At 40.9% G+C, this 18,038-nt stretch overlaps 1 protein-coding gene across 2 annotated transcripts in view; it reads left to right on the forward strand.

Annotated features, from left to right (window-relative positions):
* Positions 1-61: 61 nt before the first annotated feature.
* The window catches only part of ppa1b (inorganic pyrophosphatase 1b), a 22,220-nt gene continuing 4,243 nt past the window's right edge, over positions 62-18,038 (forward strand). For both annotated transcript variants that reach the window (XM_061937783.1, XM_061937796.1), the window contains exons 1-6: positions 62-189; positions 4,348-4,546; positions 10,414-10,478; positions 10,772-10,825; positions 16,861-16,980; positions 17,069-17,155. In XM_061937783.1, the coding sequence (XP_061793767.1) occupies positions 4,486-4,546; positions 10,414-10,478; positions 10,772-10,825; positions 16,861-16,980; positions 17,069-17,155 (387 nt within the window). In that variant the 5' untranslated portion in view covers positions 62-189; positions 4,348-4,485. The remainder of the gene's footprint in view (positions 190-4,347; positions 4,547-10,413; positions 10,479-10,771; positions 10,826-16,860; positions 16,981-17,068; positions 17,156-18,038) is intronic.

Here is an 18,038-nt window from a genome sequence, read left to right on the forward strand (position 1 = left end):
GCCGTTTCCCCCCGCTCTTTTGTGACTTTCCTAAGGCTTTCTTTTCGCTCCTCGCGTCCTCCCAGCCGTCAACACCGTCCCCTCCCTCAGCAAGGCAGGAAGCACGACAAGGGGCGGCCGGATGTGACGTCACGCGGCCGCGCGTCATTAGCCGCCGCCCAGTAAACACAACATATTAAGATCATTAATGTAAGTTTCTCAATATCTGACCTTTTTTGTGCCTTTAAAAAAGAATCAGCACTTTACTTTAAAACGCTTTCTACCTCTAACAACCAAAAAGCTGTGAAAACTATGATGCAGTGCTCCAAATTTGGATTATTTACGGAATTTGTGTGAGCCTATATATATATATATATATATATATATATATATATATATATATATATATATATATATATATATATATATATAAATATGTATATATATAGGCTCATATATTATATTCCGTGTGAAACACAACAAGCACAATAGCACAATACAGCGCTAAAGTAGAATGCAATTTATATACATATATATATATATATATTGTTTTACAAACAATATATATGTATGTATATATATATATATATATATATATATATATATATATATATATATTGTTTTACAAACAATATATATGTATATATATACATATATATATACATATATATATTGCATTCTACTTTAGCGCTGTATTGTGCTATTGTGCTTGTTGTGTTTATTATTGTTTCTTTAGTTGCTTTATTGCATTTACAACCCCCTAGCGCTGTATTGTGCTATTTTTGTACTGTTTCTGTACTTGTTGTGTTTATTATTGTTGCTTTGCTTGTTTGTAAATGTTAAATATTATTAAAAAAAAATTAAAAAAAATGTATATATATATATATATATATATCCATCCATCCATCCATCTTCTTCCGCTTACCCGAGGTCGGGTCGCGGGGGCAGCAGCCTAAGCAGGGAAGCCCAGACTTCCCTTTCCCCAGCCACTTCGTCCAGCTCTTCCCGGGGGATCCCGAGGCGTTCCCAGGCCAGCCGGGAGACATAGTCTTCCCAACGTGTCCTGGGTCTTCCCCGTGGCCTCCTACCGGTCGGACGTGCCCTAAACACCTCCCTAGGGAGGCGTTCGGGTGGCATCCTGACCAGATGCCCGAACCACCTCATCTGGCTCCTCTCGATGTGGAGGAGCAGCGGCTTTACTTTGAGCTCTTCCCGGATGACAGAGCTTCTCACCCTATCTCTAAGGGAGAGCCCCGCAACCCAGCGGAGGAAACTCATTTCGGCCGCTTGTACCCGTGATCTTGTCCTTTCAGTCATGACCCAAAGCTCATGACCATAGGTGAGGATGGGAACGTAGATCGACCGGTAAATTGAGAGCTTTGCCTTCCGGCTCAGCTCCTTCTTCACCACAACGGATCGATACAGCGTCCGCATTACTGAAGACGCCGCACCGATCCGCCTGTCAATCTCACGATCCACTCTTCCCTCACTCGTGAACAAGACTCCGAGGTACTTGAACTCCTCCACTTGGGGCAGGGTCTCCTCCGCAACCCGGAGATGGCACTCCACCCTTTTCCGGGCGAGAACCATGGACTCGGACTTGGAGGTGCTGATTCTCATCCCAGTCGCTTCACACTCGGCTTCGAACCGATCCAGTGAGAGCTGAAGATCCTGGCCAGATGAAGCCATCAGGACCACATCATCTGCAAAAAGCAGACACCTAATCTTGAAGCCACCAAACCGGATCCCCTCAACGCCTTGACTGCGCCTAGAAATTCTGTCCATAAAAGTTATGAACAGAATCATATACTCCTGGTAATTACTTATCACTGTAGTATTATACTGTAGTATTATATATATATATCCATCCATCCATCCATCTTCTTCCGCTTATCCGAGGTCGGGTCGCGGGGGCAGCAGCCTAAGCAGGGAAGCCCAGACTTCCCTCTCCCCAGCCACTTCGTCCAGCTCTTCCCGGGGGATCCCGAGGCATTCCCAGGCCAGCCGGGAGACATAGTCTTCCCAACGTGTCCTGGGTCTTCCCCGTGGCCTCCTACCGGTCGGACGTGCCCTAAACACCTCCCTAGGGAGGTGTTCGGGTGGCATCCTGACCAGATGCCCGAACCACCTCATCTGGCTCCTCTCGATGTGGAGGAGCAGCGGCTTTACTTTGAGCTCTTCAAGGATGACAGAGCTTCTCACCCTATCTCTAAGGGAGAGCCCCGCCACCCGGCGGAGGAAACTCATTTCGGCCGTTTGTACCCGTGATCTTGTCCTTTCGGTCATGACCCAAAGCTCATGACCATAGGTGAGGATGGGAACGTAGATCGACCGGTAAATTGAGAGCTTTACCTTCCGGCTCAGCTCCTTCTTCACCACAACGGATCGATACAGCGTCCGCATTACTGAAGACGCCACACCGATCCGCCTGTCGATCTCACGATCCACTCTTCCCTCACTCGTAAACAAGACTCCGAGGTACTTGAACTCCTCCACTTGGGGCAGGGTCTCTTCCGTAACCCGGAGATTTCCGGGCGAGAACCATGGACTCGGACTTGGAGGTGCTGATTCTCATCCCAGTCGCTTCACACTCGGCTGCGAACCGATCCAGTGAGAGCTGAAGATCCTGGCCAGATGAAGCCATCAGGACCACATCATCTGCAAAAAGCAGAGACCTAATCCTGCAGCCACCAAACCGGATCCCCTCAACACCTTGACTGCGCCTAGAAATTCTGTCCATAAAAGTTATGAACAGAATCATGTACTCCTGGTAATTACTTATCACTGTAGTATTATTTATATATATATATATATATATATATATATATATATATATATATATATATATATATATATATATATATATATATATATATATATATATATATATATATACATGATTGCATATTGTATTGTATAATGGAAAATATAAATATAAAATAGCACTGTTTGTATTATTTGGCCGGCATACCTTGCCTGCAAAATACTCCTGGGAATCGTTGAAAACAAGTAGTCAATTATTTTATAAAGCTGCTTATTTAGGCTTACAATTTAAATAAAGAAAGACAATCTAATAATATTCATCAGTGAGTTATTACATATGCCTAATTGTGGCTCTTAAAATGTGCTACATACATACAAACAGGGGCGCCGAAAAGGGGGGGTAAAGGAGACAGATTCTAGGAGCCCATGATGGAGGGGGGCCCAGAGAGGCCCCTAATGATGATGAAATTATAATACAGAAAAAATAATGACACTGTGTTGGGGGCCCTGTAAAGATTATTTTCATGGGGCCCAAAATCCCTAGCGGCGCCCCTGCATACAATACTGTATTGTATCTATACAACTACAATAATAACAATTGAATTGAATGTATTGTCAATACATACATTCGGTGTGAGAATTACTGAGTTAACTATACAACTACAATAATAACAATTGAATTGAATGTATTGTAAATACATTCAATTCAATTGTTATTATTGTAGTTGTATAGTATGTATTGTAAATACATTCGATTCAATTGTTATTATTGTAGTTGTATAGTTAACTCAGTAATTCTCACACTGTGGTACAAGACCACTGGTGGTATGTGTGCTCTTGTTAGAGACAAAATTACATTAGAAACATACTGTCTACACTGTACTGTCCAAAAGTCTTAGAACACCCTGAACCAAAATGGCTACCACGGCCTTCTGCAGCACCATACACAAATTATTTTGACAATAGAAATCTCACATTATTCAGAAAGTTATTGATTGATTGAAACTTTTATTAGTAGATTGCACAGTACAGTACATATTCCGTACAATTGACCACTAAATAGTAACACCCGAATAAGTTGTTCAACTTGTTTAAGTCGGGGTTCACGTTAATTAATTCATGGTACAAATATATACTATCATCATAATACAGTCATCACACAAGTTAATCATCAGAGTATATACATTGAATTATTTACAATCCGGGGGGTGGAATGTGTAGGGGTGGGGGGGTGGGGTGGGGGGGGTTAGGTTGGGTTGCTATCAGCATACAACAATTATGTCATCTGAGAAATGGACATTGTTTCCCGCTGTTGCAAAAGGTTTACATACAAGTGCAAAACATGAGCTTTGCACTTCATGTTTTCAACCTACTGTCTTTATTTATGCAGTATATCAATGTAGTTCCAGTATGGATTTCACTTAAAATTTTGGGCCTTTATTTTGGAACAAACTCCTGACTAAGTAACCCGGACCGTTAACACAAAAGAAACCTAAACCTAAAAAATAGACACAATTAAATGCATACATTTTGGGGAGGTAAATAACTACTTAAGTTCAACTAAATGTGTGTTGGTATGTCGTCACTATTTGTCTCTCGAAACAGATGTCCTAGTCTCCGACACTCCCTGAATGTCTCATCGTTTCAATGCGCATGCGCGTTTACCCTCCGCCCTGTGTGAGGTCTCCCTCAACTTGAACTCCTCTCTTCGCGGCCATCCCTCATCGGAACCTGCGTTCAATCATGAGCTTCACCGTGGAAGAGAGGGGGAACCCCAACTCCCTGAGCTACCGCCTGTTCTTCAGTAAGTAGCGGACGCACAATTATATAAAATATGTTTATTTTCCTCTTTTAAGGACGCGAGTGAGCACGTCAATGCTAGTCGTAACCTCCCACGTGTCACTTATTCATTGAATGTTGCCATAAGATTTCATCATATTGGACTCAACTTTTCCTTGCATTCTTCACTCTACAGTCTGTTTTTTATTCATTTATTTCTCCGCTGTCTGCATTTCATGCACATTGACTGTTGTATCAAACCGGTTTGTCAGGTCGCCTAAACGAATGGAAGATTGTCTCACAACGAAACCTATTATTTAGGGATGGGAAGGGGTTCGGGGTGATACCTACACGACCCTTCGATATCGCACAAGTTGTGTATCGGCTTGTGATCTACATAACCGCTCAAATGAAGTGGATAATCTCCATTTGTGGGCGCTTACAGTTTGGGCAGGAGACGATCTTTGAACCCAACATGACACTAGTGTGCTGTAATAAAATGGCTATTACACTATAAACAACCATTGTAATGAGTGGCGCTGGGCAATTTCCTGGTGTAGTTTTTACTGCCTTCTACAACAAAGAATATTAGACTTAGACAAATTTTAATGATCCACAAGAGAAATTGTTCCACACAGTAGCTCAGTTAAAAAGGATGGAAAGTGTAAGGTTGGAAAGGATAATGCACGTGTAAAGTAGACTAAAAATGTACCGTAGTAGCAATATAAAATATAACATACACTATATTGCCAAATGTATTTGGCCACCCATCCATGACAGAGGTGACAGAGCTTTCGCCGCTGCTGCTCCCAAGCTCTGGAACGACCTACCTCTGAGTGTTAGACAAGCCTCCTCTCTTCCTGTTTTTAAATCTCTCTTAAAAACATACTTTTATTCCATGGCTTTTAACACTGAGTGATATCCATCCTGCAATGGCGCCCCATAATACACCTGCTGTGAACCTGTTTTTATGTTTTTATTTATTCTATTTTATTTATTTTTTATCGTGTTCTGTTTGTGTTGTGTTGTGTTTGCTCGGTACTCGTTTTATCTTTTAACCTGCCCATTGTACAGCACTTTGGCTACCCCTGTGGTAAATTTTAAATGTGCTTTATAAATAAAGTTGATTTGATTTGATTTGATTTGATCCAAATGATGAGAATCAGGTGTCCTAATCACTAGGCCCGGTGTATAAAATCAATCACTTAGGCATGGAGACTGTTTCTACAAACATTTTATGATTTCCAGCGTGGAACTGTCATAAGATGCCACCTGTGCAACAAATCCAGTCGTGAAATGTTCTCGCTCCTAAAAATTCCAAAGTCAACTTAACTATAAGAAAAGTGAAGAGTTTGGGAACAACAGCAAGTCAGCCACCAAGTGGTAGGCCACGTAAACCGACGGAGAGGGGTCGGCGGATGCTGAAGCGCATAGTGCAAAGACTTTCTGCACAGTCAGTTGCTACAGAGCTCCAAACTTCATGTGACCTTCCGATTAGCCCACGTACAGTACGCAGATGCTTTATGGAATGGGTTTCCATGGCCGAGCAGCTGCATCTAAGCCATACATCACCTAGTCCAGGGGTCGGCAACCTTTACCAGTCAAAGAGCCATTTTGACCAGTTTCACAAATTAAAGAAAACAATGGGAGCCACAAAATTATTTTGAAATTTAAAAATGAAATAACACTGCATACAAAGTTTTTTTTCTTGCTTTGTGCTATGTATAAACCAAGAGTCTCAGACACGCGGCCCACACCTTAATATGAAAATTGAATGTTAGTGCGGCCCGCGGGTTTTATATGAATGGCGCGTGACAGCGTCATACTTGTCAACCCTCCCGATTTTTCCGGCAGACTATGATTGTCAAGGCAACTGTTCTCTCGAACTTGCCGTGATGGTACAGCATTTAGCGCCCACTAAAATCAGCATGCCGGCCCAGCCACACGTTGTATGGGACTTCTGCTTGCACACGTAAGTGACAGCAAGGCATACTTGGTCAACAACCACACAGGTTACACTGACGGTGGCTGTATAAAAAACTTTAACACTCTTACTAATAATGCGCCACACTGTGAACCCGCATCAAACAAGAATGATCAACACATTTCGGGAGAACATCCGCACCGTAACACAACATAAACACAACAGAACAAATACCCAGAATCCCATGCAGCCCTAACTCTTCACCTCAACCGACGCACAGAGGGGGGGTTGATGTGTGAGGGAGCAGGGTTGGGGTGGGGGTGGGGTTTGGTGGTAGCAGGGTTGTATAATGTAGCCCGGAAGAGTCAGGGCTGCATGGGATTCTGGGTATTTGTTCTGTTGTGTTTATGTTGTGTTTAGGTGCAGATGTTCTCCCGGAATGTGTTTGTCATTCTTGTTTGGTTTTGGTTCAAAGTGTGACACATTATTAGTAAGAGTGTTAAAGTTGTTTTAATTGGCCACCGTCAGTGTAACCTGTGTGGCTGTTGACCAAGTATGCATTGCTGTCACTTACGTGTGCAAGCAGAAGATGCACATAACAAGAGGCTGGGTTGGCACGCTGTTTATACAGATTGTAGAGGGCGCTAAATGATGTACCATCATGGCACGCCCTTATTATTAATGTAAGGGTGAAAATCGGAGAATATTAATCCCGGGAGTTTTCTGCAAGAGGCACTGAAATCCGGAAGTCTACCGGGAAAATCGGGCGGGGGGGGTCGGCAAGTATGCGGCTGAGCCGCATCAGACTGATTAAAGAGCCGCATGCGGCTCCGGAGCCGCGGGTTTCCGACCCCTGACCTAGTCCAATGCAAAGTGTGGGATGCAGTGGTGTAAAGCACGTCGCCACTGGACTCTAGAGCAGTGGTTCTTAACCTGGGTTCGATCGAACCCTACCCTAGGGGTTCGGTGAGTCAGCTTCAGGGGGTCGGCGGAGCCTCCGCCACGGAGGTCAAGACACACCCGACTCATCAAGTAAATAAAAACTTTTCCCTATCGGCGTATTATGGATACCCCAAAACAATGTTCCCTCTAATTTTCCATATGCGTGAGCAAACTCAAAAACTCAGTGAGCATTCAGTGGAGCACATGTGAGCAACATCAGATGTGCACATGCACTGTGGCCACAGCAGCAGCACACCAGTCCCAAACCTGACTAAATAACAAGTTAAATGTTTTATTATTATAATCAAATGACTGCAGTCATTTCCATGAGATTATTTTCTAATACAAGTGTTTTGGCCCACCTACAATGACAATAACAAAAAATATTGTTTTTCATGAGCTGTGTACTAGTATTGTATAGCTGGGTGGAAAACGAAGAAAAGGAAAGACTTTGCTGTAGGGATGTCCCGATCCAGGTTTTTGCACTTCCGATCCGATACCGATATTGTTTTTGCATTTCCGATCCGATACCGATACTGACCGATACTGGCCTATCCGAGCATGTATTAAAGTTTAAAGTTATTTAGCCTACTTAGTTGTCAGAATCATGTTGAAAAGGGTTTTAGTACTCTTGATAACAACTAGCCAGCTGAATTAGGGGAGTTTGAATAATACACAATGGTTGGTAACAAGAAACTGACCTGTTTATTCAAGGATAAACACAAATTAGACAAAATTATACATGACAAACAGAAATGGCATCATTGAACTAGGGCTGGGCGATATGGCCTTTTTTTAATATTGCGATATTTTAAGGCCATATTGCGATACACAATATATATCTCGATATTTTGCCTTAGCCTTGAATGAACACTTGATGCATATAATCACAGCAGTATGATGATTCTATGTGTTTTGATTGATTGATTGAGACTTTTATTAGTAGGTTGCACAGTGAAGTACATATTCCGTACAATTGACCACTGAATGGTAACACCCCAATAAGTTTTTCAGCTTGTTTAAGTCGGGGTCCACTCATGATACAGATATATACTATCAGATATATACTATCATCATAATACAGTCATCACACAAGATAATCACATTGAATTATTTACATTATGTATAATCCGGGGTGTGGAGGGGGGCGCCGGATGTAAGTGTCAAAAAGACAGCCAAAAGAGTTTGATATGAGAATAAATCTAAAGTTAAAATATAGGGTAGAAATGCATCCATTTGCAGGAAATGTAGTCTTGATTTTCAAAATTTTCTTTCAAGGCTTGCATGTCTACATTAAAACATTCTTCTTCATACTGCATTAATATATGCTACTTTTAAACTTTCATGCAGAGAAGGAAATCACAAGAAAAAAAAAAATCACAAATTTTTTCATACGGTGTTGATGTGGAAATATTTGCCTCAGCATTTTGATGGTGTGGACGTGTGGCACCGAATGGAGATAAGTGTCTCGACGTCACAATATTTGAACAATGATGACGAAAACTGTTTTCTCTGTTGTGTCCGTGTGTCGAAAATTGTTATGCGCTTATTTTTTTATTTGATTTTGTGCGTGGTATAAATTTGCTGTGCGCAGAGGACGCTTAAACAGTGCGCAATTGCACAGGCGAGCACCTTAGAGGGAGCGTTGCTCGCACGGCTGCGCGAGCGTCACAGCTAACGTTTGCCATGCTGCTACCTCTCTGCTCGGGGAGGACGTATACGTATGTGACGTATGACGTGACAGTATGTGACGTATGTCGTGACAGTATGTGACGCGTGTAAGAAGGTGCACTTGCTGTCTGTGAGAGGGAGACACAGGAAAGAGTGAGAAGAGCCTGTCGTGTAATGCCAGCAGCTAAAAGCAACTGCGTGAGAATTCACAGACGTGTGGATGTGTTGAAGGTGTGCTGGAAAATGCGGAACGGAAATTACGGAGCAGCAGAAAAGTGGAATGTATTATTTAAATCGGTGCGTTGGAAAACACGGACCGGAGTTTTTTTTAAAACTGGATCTGGATCGGCATTTTCCCATGCCTTGCCGATACGCAATTTTTGGCAAATATCGGCAGCCGATCCGATCCAAATATCGGATCGGGACATCCCTACTTTGCTGTGAAAATGACTTGAGAGTGGCACTTGCCAAGGTGAAGCCACGCATGTCTGAACTGGTCTCTCAAAGGCAACAGCAGAAGTCAGACTGATTTGCAGGTGTGTAATTTGTTGTGAGTTCATGCACTGTGTTGGTTTTGTTCATGCACGGTTAATTTTGTGCAACAGTAAAAAAAAACATATAACTTTGTCTTAAATTTGAAAAAAAAAAGTTTTATGTTTCACTAAAGAAGGGTTCGGTGAATGCGCAATGAAACTGGTGGGGTTGGGTACCTCCAACAAGGTAACGCGTTCTCTGGACTGATGAATCACACTTTTCCATTTGGCAATCTGATGGACCAGTCTGGGTTTGGAATTTGCCAGGAGAACACTACATTTCGGACTGCATCGTGCCGATTTTTAAATTTGGTGGAGGAAGAATTATGGCTTCAATCCAACAACAGTAATCTCTCGCTTGTTGTTGTTAATTGGTTCAGGACATGACCGCGACAATTGATTTTCCGCGAAGCAGGAATTATTAAATGAAAATCTAATATTTTCATAGCTTCTATCCAAATTCATTTTGTTTACATATATGAGACATTAAATAACAACCTGTAGTCACTCTTTTTATACAACAAAATGTTACCTGAGAATGAGCCACGATACTGAACAGCATGCTCTGATTGGTTCGGTCTCATCTCGTGGCCAATAATATTTTAGTGTTAAAATGTTTATGCTTGAAAAAGCCTAATTTAGGGCAAACATGTTGTAAAATATCCTTGCAAAAAACTGAAAAAAATGTACGATGTGGTGCTATAGTTAATAGACATAATAAGAGCATTTACTGTATTTCTTCTCAAACTTTGACAGGCACTATATTTGTCCTAAATGCATCATTATTAACAAATGTTTTCCTCTTTTTTTATTGTCTTCCAGAAAATTCCGAGGGGAAGTACATCTCACCGTTCCATGACATACCAATATATGCCAATGAGAAACAGGTATAATAACACCGAACTTCCTTGTTAATGTCCTCAATGTTGGAAATACAGCCATTCCAATTGAGCCGCCCACTGCAATATTACAATAGCATTAGGTAATGTTTACCAGCAATGTGAGGTCATAGTCTATTGGGCCATGGAAATACTGTATCTCTTGTGACTTGACTAGTCATCTGTCCCTCCCTTTCTGAAGCCAACTACAACAATAACTGTATTGTTAGCTCTGTTTAAATGTCAGTAGTGTAAAGGACTGTCAGTAAAGGATGGTGAATAATGTTTTTCTCTATTCATAGGACCTCTTTCACATGGTTGTTGAGGTGCCAAGATGGACTAATGCAAAGATGGAGGTAGGTGCTGCTTGCTTAAAGTAGTCAAGTAAGTAACTTGATTTAAAGCGCTGCCTTTGGATAAAGCAAAGTTACACTATGTATATATATATTCATTCAGGTTCTCAAAATATTAATTTTCACGTTTGTATGCCACACACAAAATACAACCACATTTGAAATGAATTCCCTCTATAATTGTCAAATAATAAAACATGTTTATTAATACACCTCACTGTACAATGGAACACAATTAGGTTAGCAGCTCTCTTATAGTAACAGAAGAAAGTAAAGTGTTCTTGTCTCTCATAATGATTGTGATTGATGGGCAGAATTCCAAAAAAGGTGCAGTTCCCCTATGGCTTAGTGGCCACATGCGTGGACAGCACCTTTTAGCTCTTATTTCCAAAATTGTGTACACTACTGAATTGGGGTCTTATGGCCGCTTATGTGGACACTTATACTGCCATCTAATGGTGTCAGAAGAGTACAACATACAATGGAATTTGGAAAAAAAAAAGTGAAAAAATAAGAATTAGCATGTCACTAAACATGAAGTACACATTTGTGTACTTATGGACTAAGTACATCATATCAAAAGATGATTCTTCGTTTTTATTCTAATTAGGGTCCAATAAGCTCAAATAGCAAAGAGAAATAAAAAAAAGCATGTAAACAAACAGCTTGGGCCTTAAAGGGGAACATTATCACCAGACCTATGTAAGCGTCAATATATACCTTGATGTTGCAGAAAAAAGACCATATTTTTTTTTAACCGATTTCCGAACTCTAAAGGGGTGAATTTTGGCGAATTAAACGCCTTTCTATTATTCGCTCTCGGAGCGATGACGTCACAATGTGACGTCACACCGGGAAGCAATCCGCCATTTTCTCAAACACATTACAAACACCGAGTCAAATCAGCTCTGTTATTTTCCGTTTTTTCGACTGTTTTCCGTACCTTGGAGACATCATGCCTCGTCGGTGTGTTGTCGGAGGGTGTAACAACACGACCAGGGACGGATTCAAGTTGCACTAGTGGCCCAAAGATGCGAAAGTGGCAAGAAATTGGACGTTTGTTCCGCACACTTTACCGACGAAAGCTATGTTACGACAGAGATGGCAAGAATGTGTGGATATCCTGCGACACTCAAAGCAGATGCATTTCCAACTGGACTGGACAGATCAGCTTTCAGGAAAAGAGAGCGGATGAGGGTATGTCTACAGAATATATTAATTGATGAAAACTGGGCTGTCTGCACTCTCAAAGTGCATGTTGTTGCCAAATGTATTTCATATGCTGTAAACCTAGTTCATAGTTGTTAGTTTCCTTTAATGCCAAACAAACACACACCAATCAATCGTTGGTTAGAAGGCGATCGCCGAATTTGTCCTCGCTTTCTCCCGTGTCGCTGGCTGTCGTGTCGTCTGTTTCGCTTGCATACGGTTCAAACCGATATGGCTCAATAGCTTCAGTTTCTTCTTCAATTTCGTTTTCGCTACCTGCCTCCACACTACAACCATCCGTTTCAATACATGCGTAATCTGTTGAATCGCTTAAGCCGCTGAAATCCGAGTCTGAATCCGAGCTAATGTCGCTATATCTTGCTGTTCTATCCGCCATGTTTGTTTGTATTGGCATCACTATGTGACGTCACAGGAAAATGGACGGGTGTTTATAACAATGGTTAAAATCAGGCACTTTGAAGCTTTTTTTAGGGATATTGCGTGATGGGTAAAATTTTGAAAAAAACTTTGAAAAATAAAATAAGCCACTGGGAACTGATTTTTAATGGTTTTAACCCTTCTGAAATTGTGATAATGTTCCCCTTTAAGAGGTTAACAAGAGAACATGAAGTTATTTACTTACGAGTTTTGCTTTCACTTCGGTAGACGCGCCTGCGTTCTCGCCTTATGACACGCCATTAAAACAACATTCTCCTCCATGTAAGTGTGCTCTGATTTTAAATATAATGTACACCTCATTTTACTTGTGATACATATATCACTATATTGAGGGACACGCGGTAGAAAATGGATGGATGGATGCACATTTGTGTTATGATAGATAAAGTCAGCGGAATGTTGGACAAAATACACATTTCTCCATAGCTCGTTTTATAGAAAGGTTCGCTTTAAGCTAACAAACCTACTCAGTGGCCTAGTGGTTAGAGTGTCCGCCCTGAGATCGGTAGGTTGTGAGTTCAAACCCCGGCCGAGTCATACCAAGGACTATAAAAAAAATGGGACCCATTACCTCCCTGCTTGGCACTCAGCATCAAGGGTTGGAATTGGGGGTTAAATCACCAAAATGATTCCCGGGCGCGGCCACCGCTGCTGCCCACTGCTCCCCTCACCTCCCAGGGGGTGATCAAGGGTGATGGGTCAAATGCAGAGAATAATCTCGCCACACCTAGTGTGTGTGTGACAATCATTGGTACTTTAACTTTAACTTTAACTTTAACAAATAAAAAGGCTGTTCTACTCTACGCTAAAAACAGGACAACATTCAGACTTACACAAACCATAAACACACTTCTGATATGTTTATTGTTAAAATTGTCCACTATTTGTTGGAAATAATTTATTCTATCGCCACTATTTAAAGCCGCCAACATCAACAGCCAAATCTAACATAAAGCGCATGACTGTAACTAATTACTCACAATAATTCGACACCCCTAAAAATAAGTAAAATAAGTTGAAATTGTATTTTGTGAAATATAAAAAACTGTTATTGATTTTAGTTTGTAATTTTATATTGTCTTAGTAATTTTATATTAGAAACATTAACTATTTCACAAATATGCAAATATATACACAACAGGCAACCATTGCAGTGTGCAGATATAGCAAGAATATAAAACAGTTATATTTTATATTGAGTATAAATAGTTTTAGGAACAAAAAATAATAACTGGACTTTTGTTGATCACTTGGAATCAAAAATGGCTTGTATGAAAACGAAAAGCCTCTCGATTGTGCTCCATACACCAAAATAAAGTCTTCCATCATTCATTGAGTTTTATCATTTAATTACGACAGAAAGGTCAGATTGTACTTGGTCAAAAGTTTAAAAAACCGCGTTACAGTATCATAAGAACATAAAGTCCTGGTGCCTCGGTAAAAAAAAAAAAATTGTATGAGCTGGGAGGACTGCATCCATAAGTCTTGACAATGACTCCAGTAACTCATTAGCTAGGTGCACATGGACACAATTAATCGGATAAAAGCCTAACCAGAATAAAAATGCTTTATGGAAACACGCCATTCGGAATATTCTGATCACACACGTTTGGATTATAATTTGATTCCGATCGAGACGGGTGATTTATGCCGATAGTCATTCAGATCAGACCGCATGAAAACACAAAATTATCCTCACTGACCATGTCTTTGACGTCAGTTATACTTTAGTGGTGGAAGAGGGATTATATATCATAGTCTTGGAATGAAGCGATTGTCTTGCTACTGTCTCTCCCCATTCAACATACAGAAGTAGCGTCACATACTGTTGAGTTTGTTGCTCTAAAACCAGGACTGGCAAAAATAAAAGTAAGTTGAGTTGTTTTTATTCACGACCCTACAGCTACTTTATGTGCTAACTGCTAGCCTCAGGCACGTACACAGAGTGTCGTAACATGAAGACGTGTGGCCACCCACACATATCATAACATGGAGGGCACAGAAAAGCTTAAATTCAGAAAGAGAGGTAAAACAAAAGTAGTGAACAGAAGGAAACATTTATAAATAGATAAAGTAAATACAAACAATAGCAACACCAGCACAGAAGAGAGGACCGAGCCGTCTAAAGTCCGGAGCTTTCTCTGAAAATGGTCGCTTTCCTCATATGCATTTGTCGATCTTTTTGCGTCACCTTGGGGGAAATCGAAACCGAAAGTTAACTTAGCGTATGTGTTGGGCAAACACACATTCTTGTCCACTCTCACTCCGCGCGCCTGGTACATCCCAACACCATTAAAACCAGAGAGAATAATATGGCTCTGTGTGCGCACAGATAAGAAACGGGGTGAGATCATTGTGTTTATCTTCTCCGACGCAAAACCAAGGCCAAAGCTGGTAACTTTTAAGATGTTCCATTTTGCCCAAATATAGAGAAAATATTCCCTTAACATTTAAAAAAAATAAGAAAACACCACACGATCAAATGAATGTGGAGGTAAATGAATGTCTCCATGGTCGGCCCTAAGCTCTGGAACACTCTTCCCCTCCATGTTCGAACTGCTCCCATAGTGGAGTGTTTTAAAGGGGAACATTATCACAATTTCAGAAGGGTTAAAACCATTAAAAATCAGTTCCCAGTGGCTTATTTTATTTTTCGAAGTTTTTTTCAAAATTTTACCCATCACGCAATATCCCTAAAAAAAGCTTCAAAGTGCCTGATTTTAACCATCGTTATATACACCCGTCCATTTTCCTGTGACGTCACATAGTGATGCCGATACAAACAAACATGGCGGATAGAACAGCAAGTTTATAGCGACATTAGCTCGGATTCAGACTCGGATTTCAGCGGCTTAAGCGATTCAACAGATTACGCATGTATTGAAACGGATGGTTGTAGTGTGGAGGCAGGTAGCGAAAACGAAATTGAAGAAGAAACTGAAGCTATTGAGCCATATCGGTTTGAACCGTATGCAAGCGAATCCGACGAAAACGACACGACAGCCAGCGACACGGGAGAAAGCGAGGACGAATTCGGCGATCGCCTTCTAACCAACGATTGGTATGTGTTTGTTTGGCATTAAAGGAAACTAACAACTATGAACTAGGTTTACAGCATATTAAATACATTTGGCAACAACATGCACTTTGAGAGTGCAGACAGCCCAGTTTTCATCAATTAATATATTCTGTAGACATACCCTCATCCGCTCTCTTTTCCTGGGGGTCTGGCGGCAGATTTCTTTGACTTTATCGTTGGAAATGCATCTGCTTTGAGTGTCGCAGGATATCCACACATTCTTGCCATCTCTGTCGTAGCATAGCTTTCGTCGGTAAAGTGTGCGGAACAAACGTCCAATTTCTTGCCACTTTGGCATCTTTGGGCCACTGGTGCAACTTGAATCCGTCCCTGTTCGTGTTGTTACACCCTCCGACAACACACCGACGAGGCATGATGTCTCCAAGGTACGGAAAACAGTCGAAAAAACGGAAAATAACAGAGCTGATTTGACTCGGTGTTTGTAATGTGTTTGAGAAAATGGCGGATTGCTTCCCGATGTGAAGTCACGTTGTGACGTCATCGCTCCGAGAGCGAATAATAGAAAGGCGTTTAATTCGCCAAAATTCACCCATTTAGAGTTTGGAAATCGGTTAAAAAAATGTATGGTCTTTTTTCTGCAACATCAAGGTATATATTGACGCTTACATAGATCTGGTGATAATGTTCCCCTTTAAGTCTCGTCTTAAGACCCACTTTTATTCTTTGGCTTTTAACACTACGTGAGTTGTGTGGTCCTCTGTTGTCCTCTGTGTTTTTAAAATTTTGATTTCTATTTACTGTTTTAATTGGTTTTACTCTATAAAATCATTTTTAATCATATTTATTTTGTATTGTTTTGTTTTATATGTATTTATTTTGTGTTTTTATTCAGTCATTGATGGAGCTAAGGATAATATTTGAATATTGTTTTTAATATTGTTGTGCAGCACTTTGGAAACATTTTGTTGTTTAAATGTGCTATATAAATAAAGTGGATTGGATTGGATGGTGACAGCTGCGTTGCACACACTAAATTCTCATTTAAATAGGCCGGTCTGCACCCCTTTTGCACTTTTTTTTTTATCAGTTGTACATGCGGTCTTGGTAGGTCATTGGCAACACACCCGCTAATAGTCCACACAATTTTATAGTTTCCACATGCTATTTAGTACTTGTTTTTTAGGATCTTAGTAGATCAGGCCTGTGGTCTTCAGGCTTTTGATGACCAGCACTTTGATCTTAGTTGAATCTTTGGCTTGTTGTTGAAGTGTCAGGTTGCACTTCTCTGGGAGGTCACAAAACTAATAAAAGCACATTCTTATTCCTCCAGATCGCCACAAAAGACCTCTTGAATCCAATAAAACAAGACGTGAAGAAGGGCAAACTGCGTTACGTTGCTAATGTTTTCCCACATAAAGGCTACATCTGGAACTACGGAGCCATTCCTCAGGTTAGTGCCTTTTTTTAAACTCAAACTGGACATTTTTAAAAAGCAACTTTTTTTTTTGCTTATTTGTATGCATGTCTGTGTGTTTAAGACTTGGGAAGACCCAGGGCACAAAGATGGCGACACCGGCTGCTGCGGGGACAACGACCCCGTTGACGTCTGCGAAATCGGCTCAAAGGTACACAGAGCAGCCCCCTTCATGGTTCGAAACCAAATAACACATCACTAATCGGATCCATCTAAAAACACAATGGTGTTCACAGCAGGCCGTAGGCAACCGCCTAATGAACTTCACAAGAGTAGTATCATGAGGGGTTGGTATCCAGTAGCTTTATCTACCTCCATTTCCTCTTTTCCATGCACTCTTAAATCATTAGTAAAGCTAAAAGTATACTTCCTATATAAAATGAGTCAGCAATAACAGCCTGTGTCCAATTCCTTCCTACTAACGCCTGGTCCTTGTTACTGATTAGCTACAAATACATATGAGTTGGGAAATTGTGTTAGATGTAAATATAAACGGAATACAATGATTTGCAAATCCTTTTCAACCCATATTCAGTTGAATATGCTACAAAGACAACATATTTGATGTTCAAACTGATAAACATTTTTTTTTTTTGCAAATAATCATTAACTTTAGAATTTGATGCCAGCAACACGTGACAAAGAAGTTGGGAAAGGTGGCAATAAATACTGATAAAGTTGAGGAATGCTCATCAAACATTTATTTGGAACATCCCACAGGTGAACAGGCAAATTGGGAACAGGTGGGTGCCATGATTGGGTATAAAAGTAGATTCCATGAAATTCTCAGTCATTCACAAACAAGGATGGGGCGAGGGTCACCGCTTTGTCAACAAATGCCTGAGCAAATTGTTGAACAGTTCAAGAAAAACCTTCTCAACCAGCTATTGCAAGGAATTTAGGGATTTCACCATCTACGGTCCGTAATATCATCAAAGGGTTCAGAGAATCTGGAGAATTCACTGCACGTAAGCAGCTAAGCCCGTGACCTTCGATCCCTCAGGCTGTACTGCATCAACAAGCGACATCAGTGT

This window comes from Nerophis lumbriciformis, linkage group LG02 (genome assembly GCF_033978685.3).
Source record: "Nerophis lumbriciformis linkage group LG02, RoL_Nlum_v2.1, whole genome shotgun sequence".
Classification (NCBI taxonomy): domain Eukaryota; kingdom Metazoa; phylum Chordata; class Actinopteri; order Syngnathiformes; family Syngnathidae; genus Nerophis; species Nerophis lumbriciformis.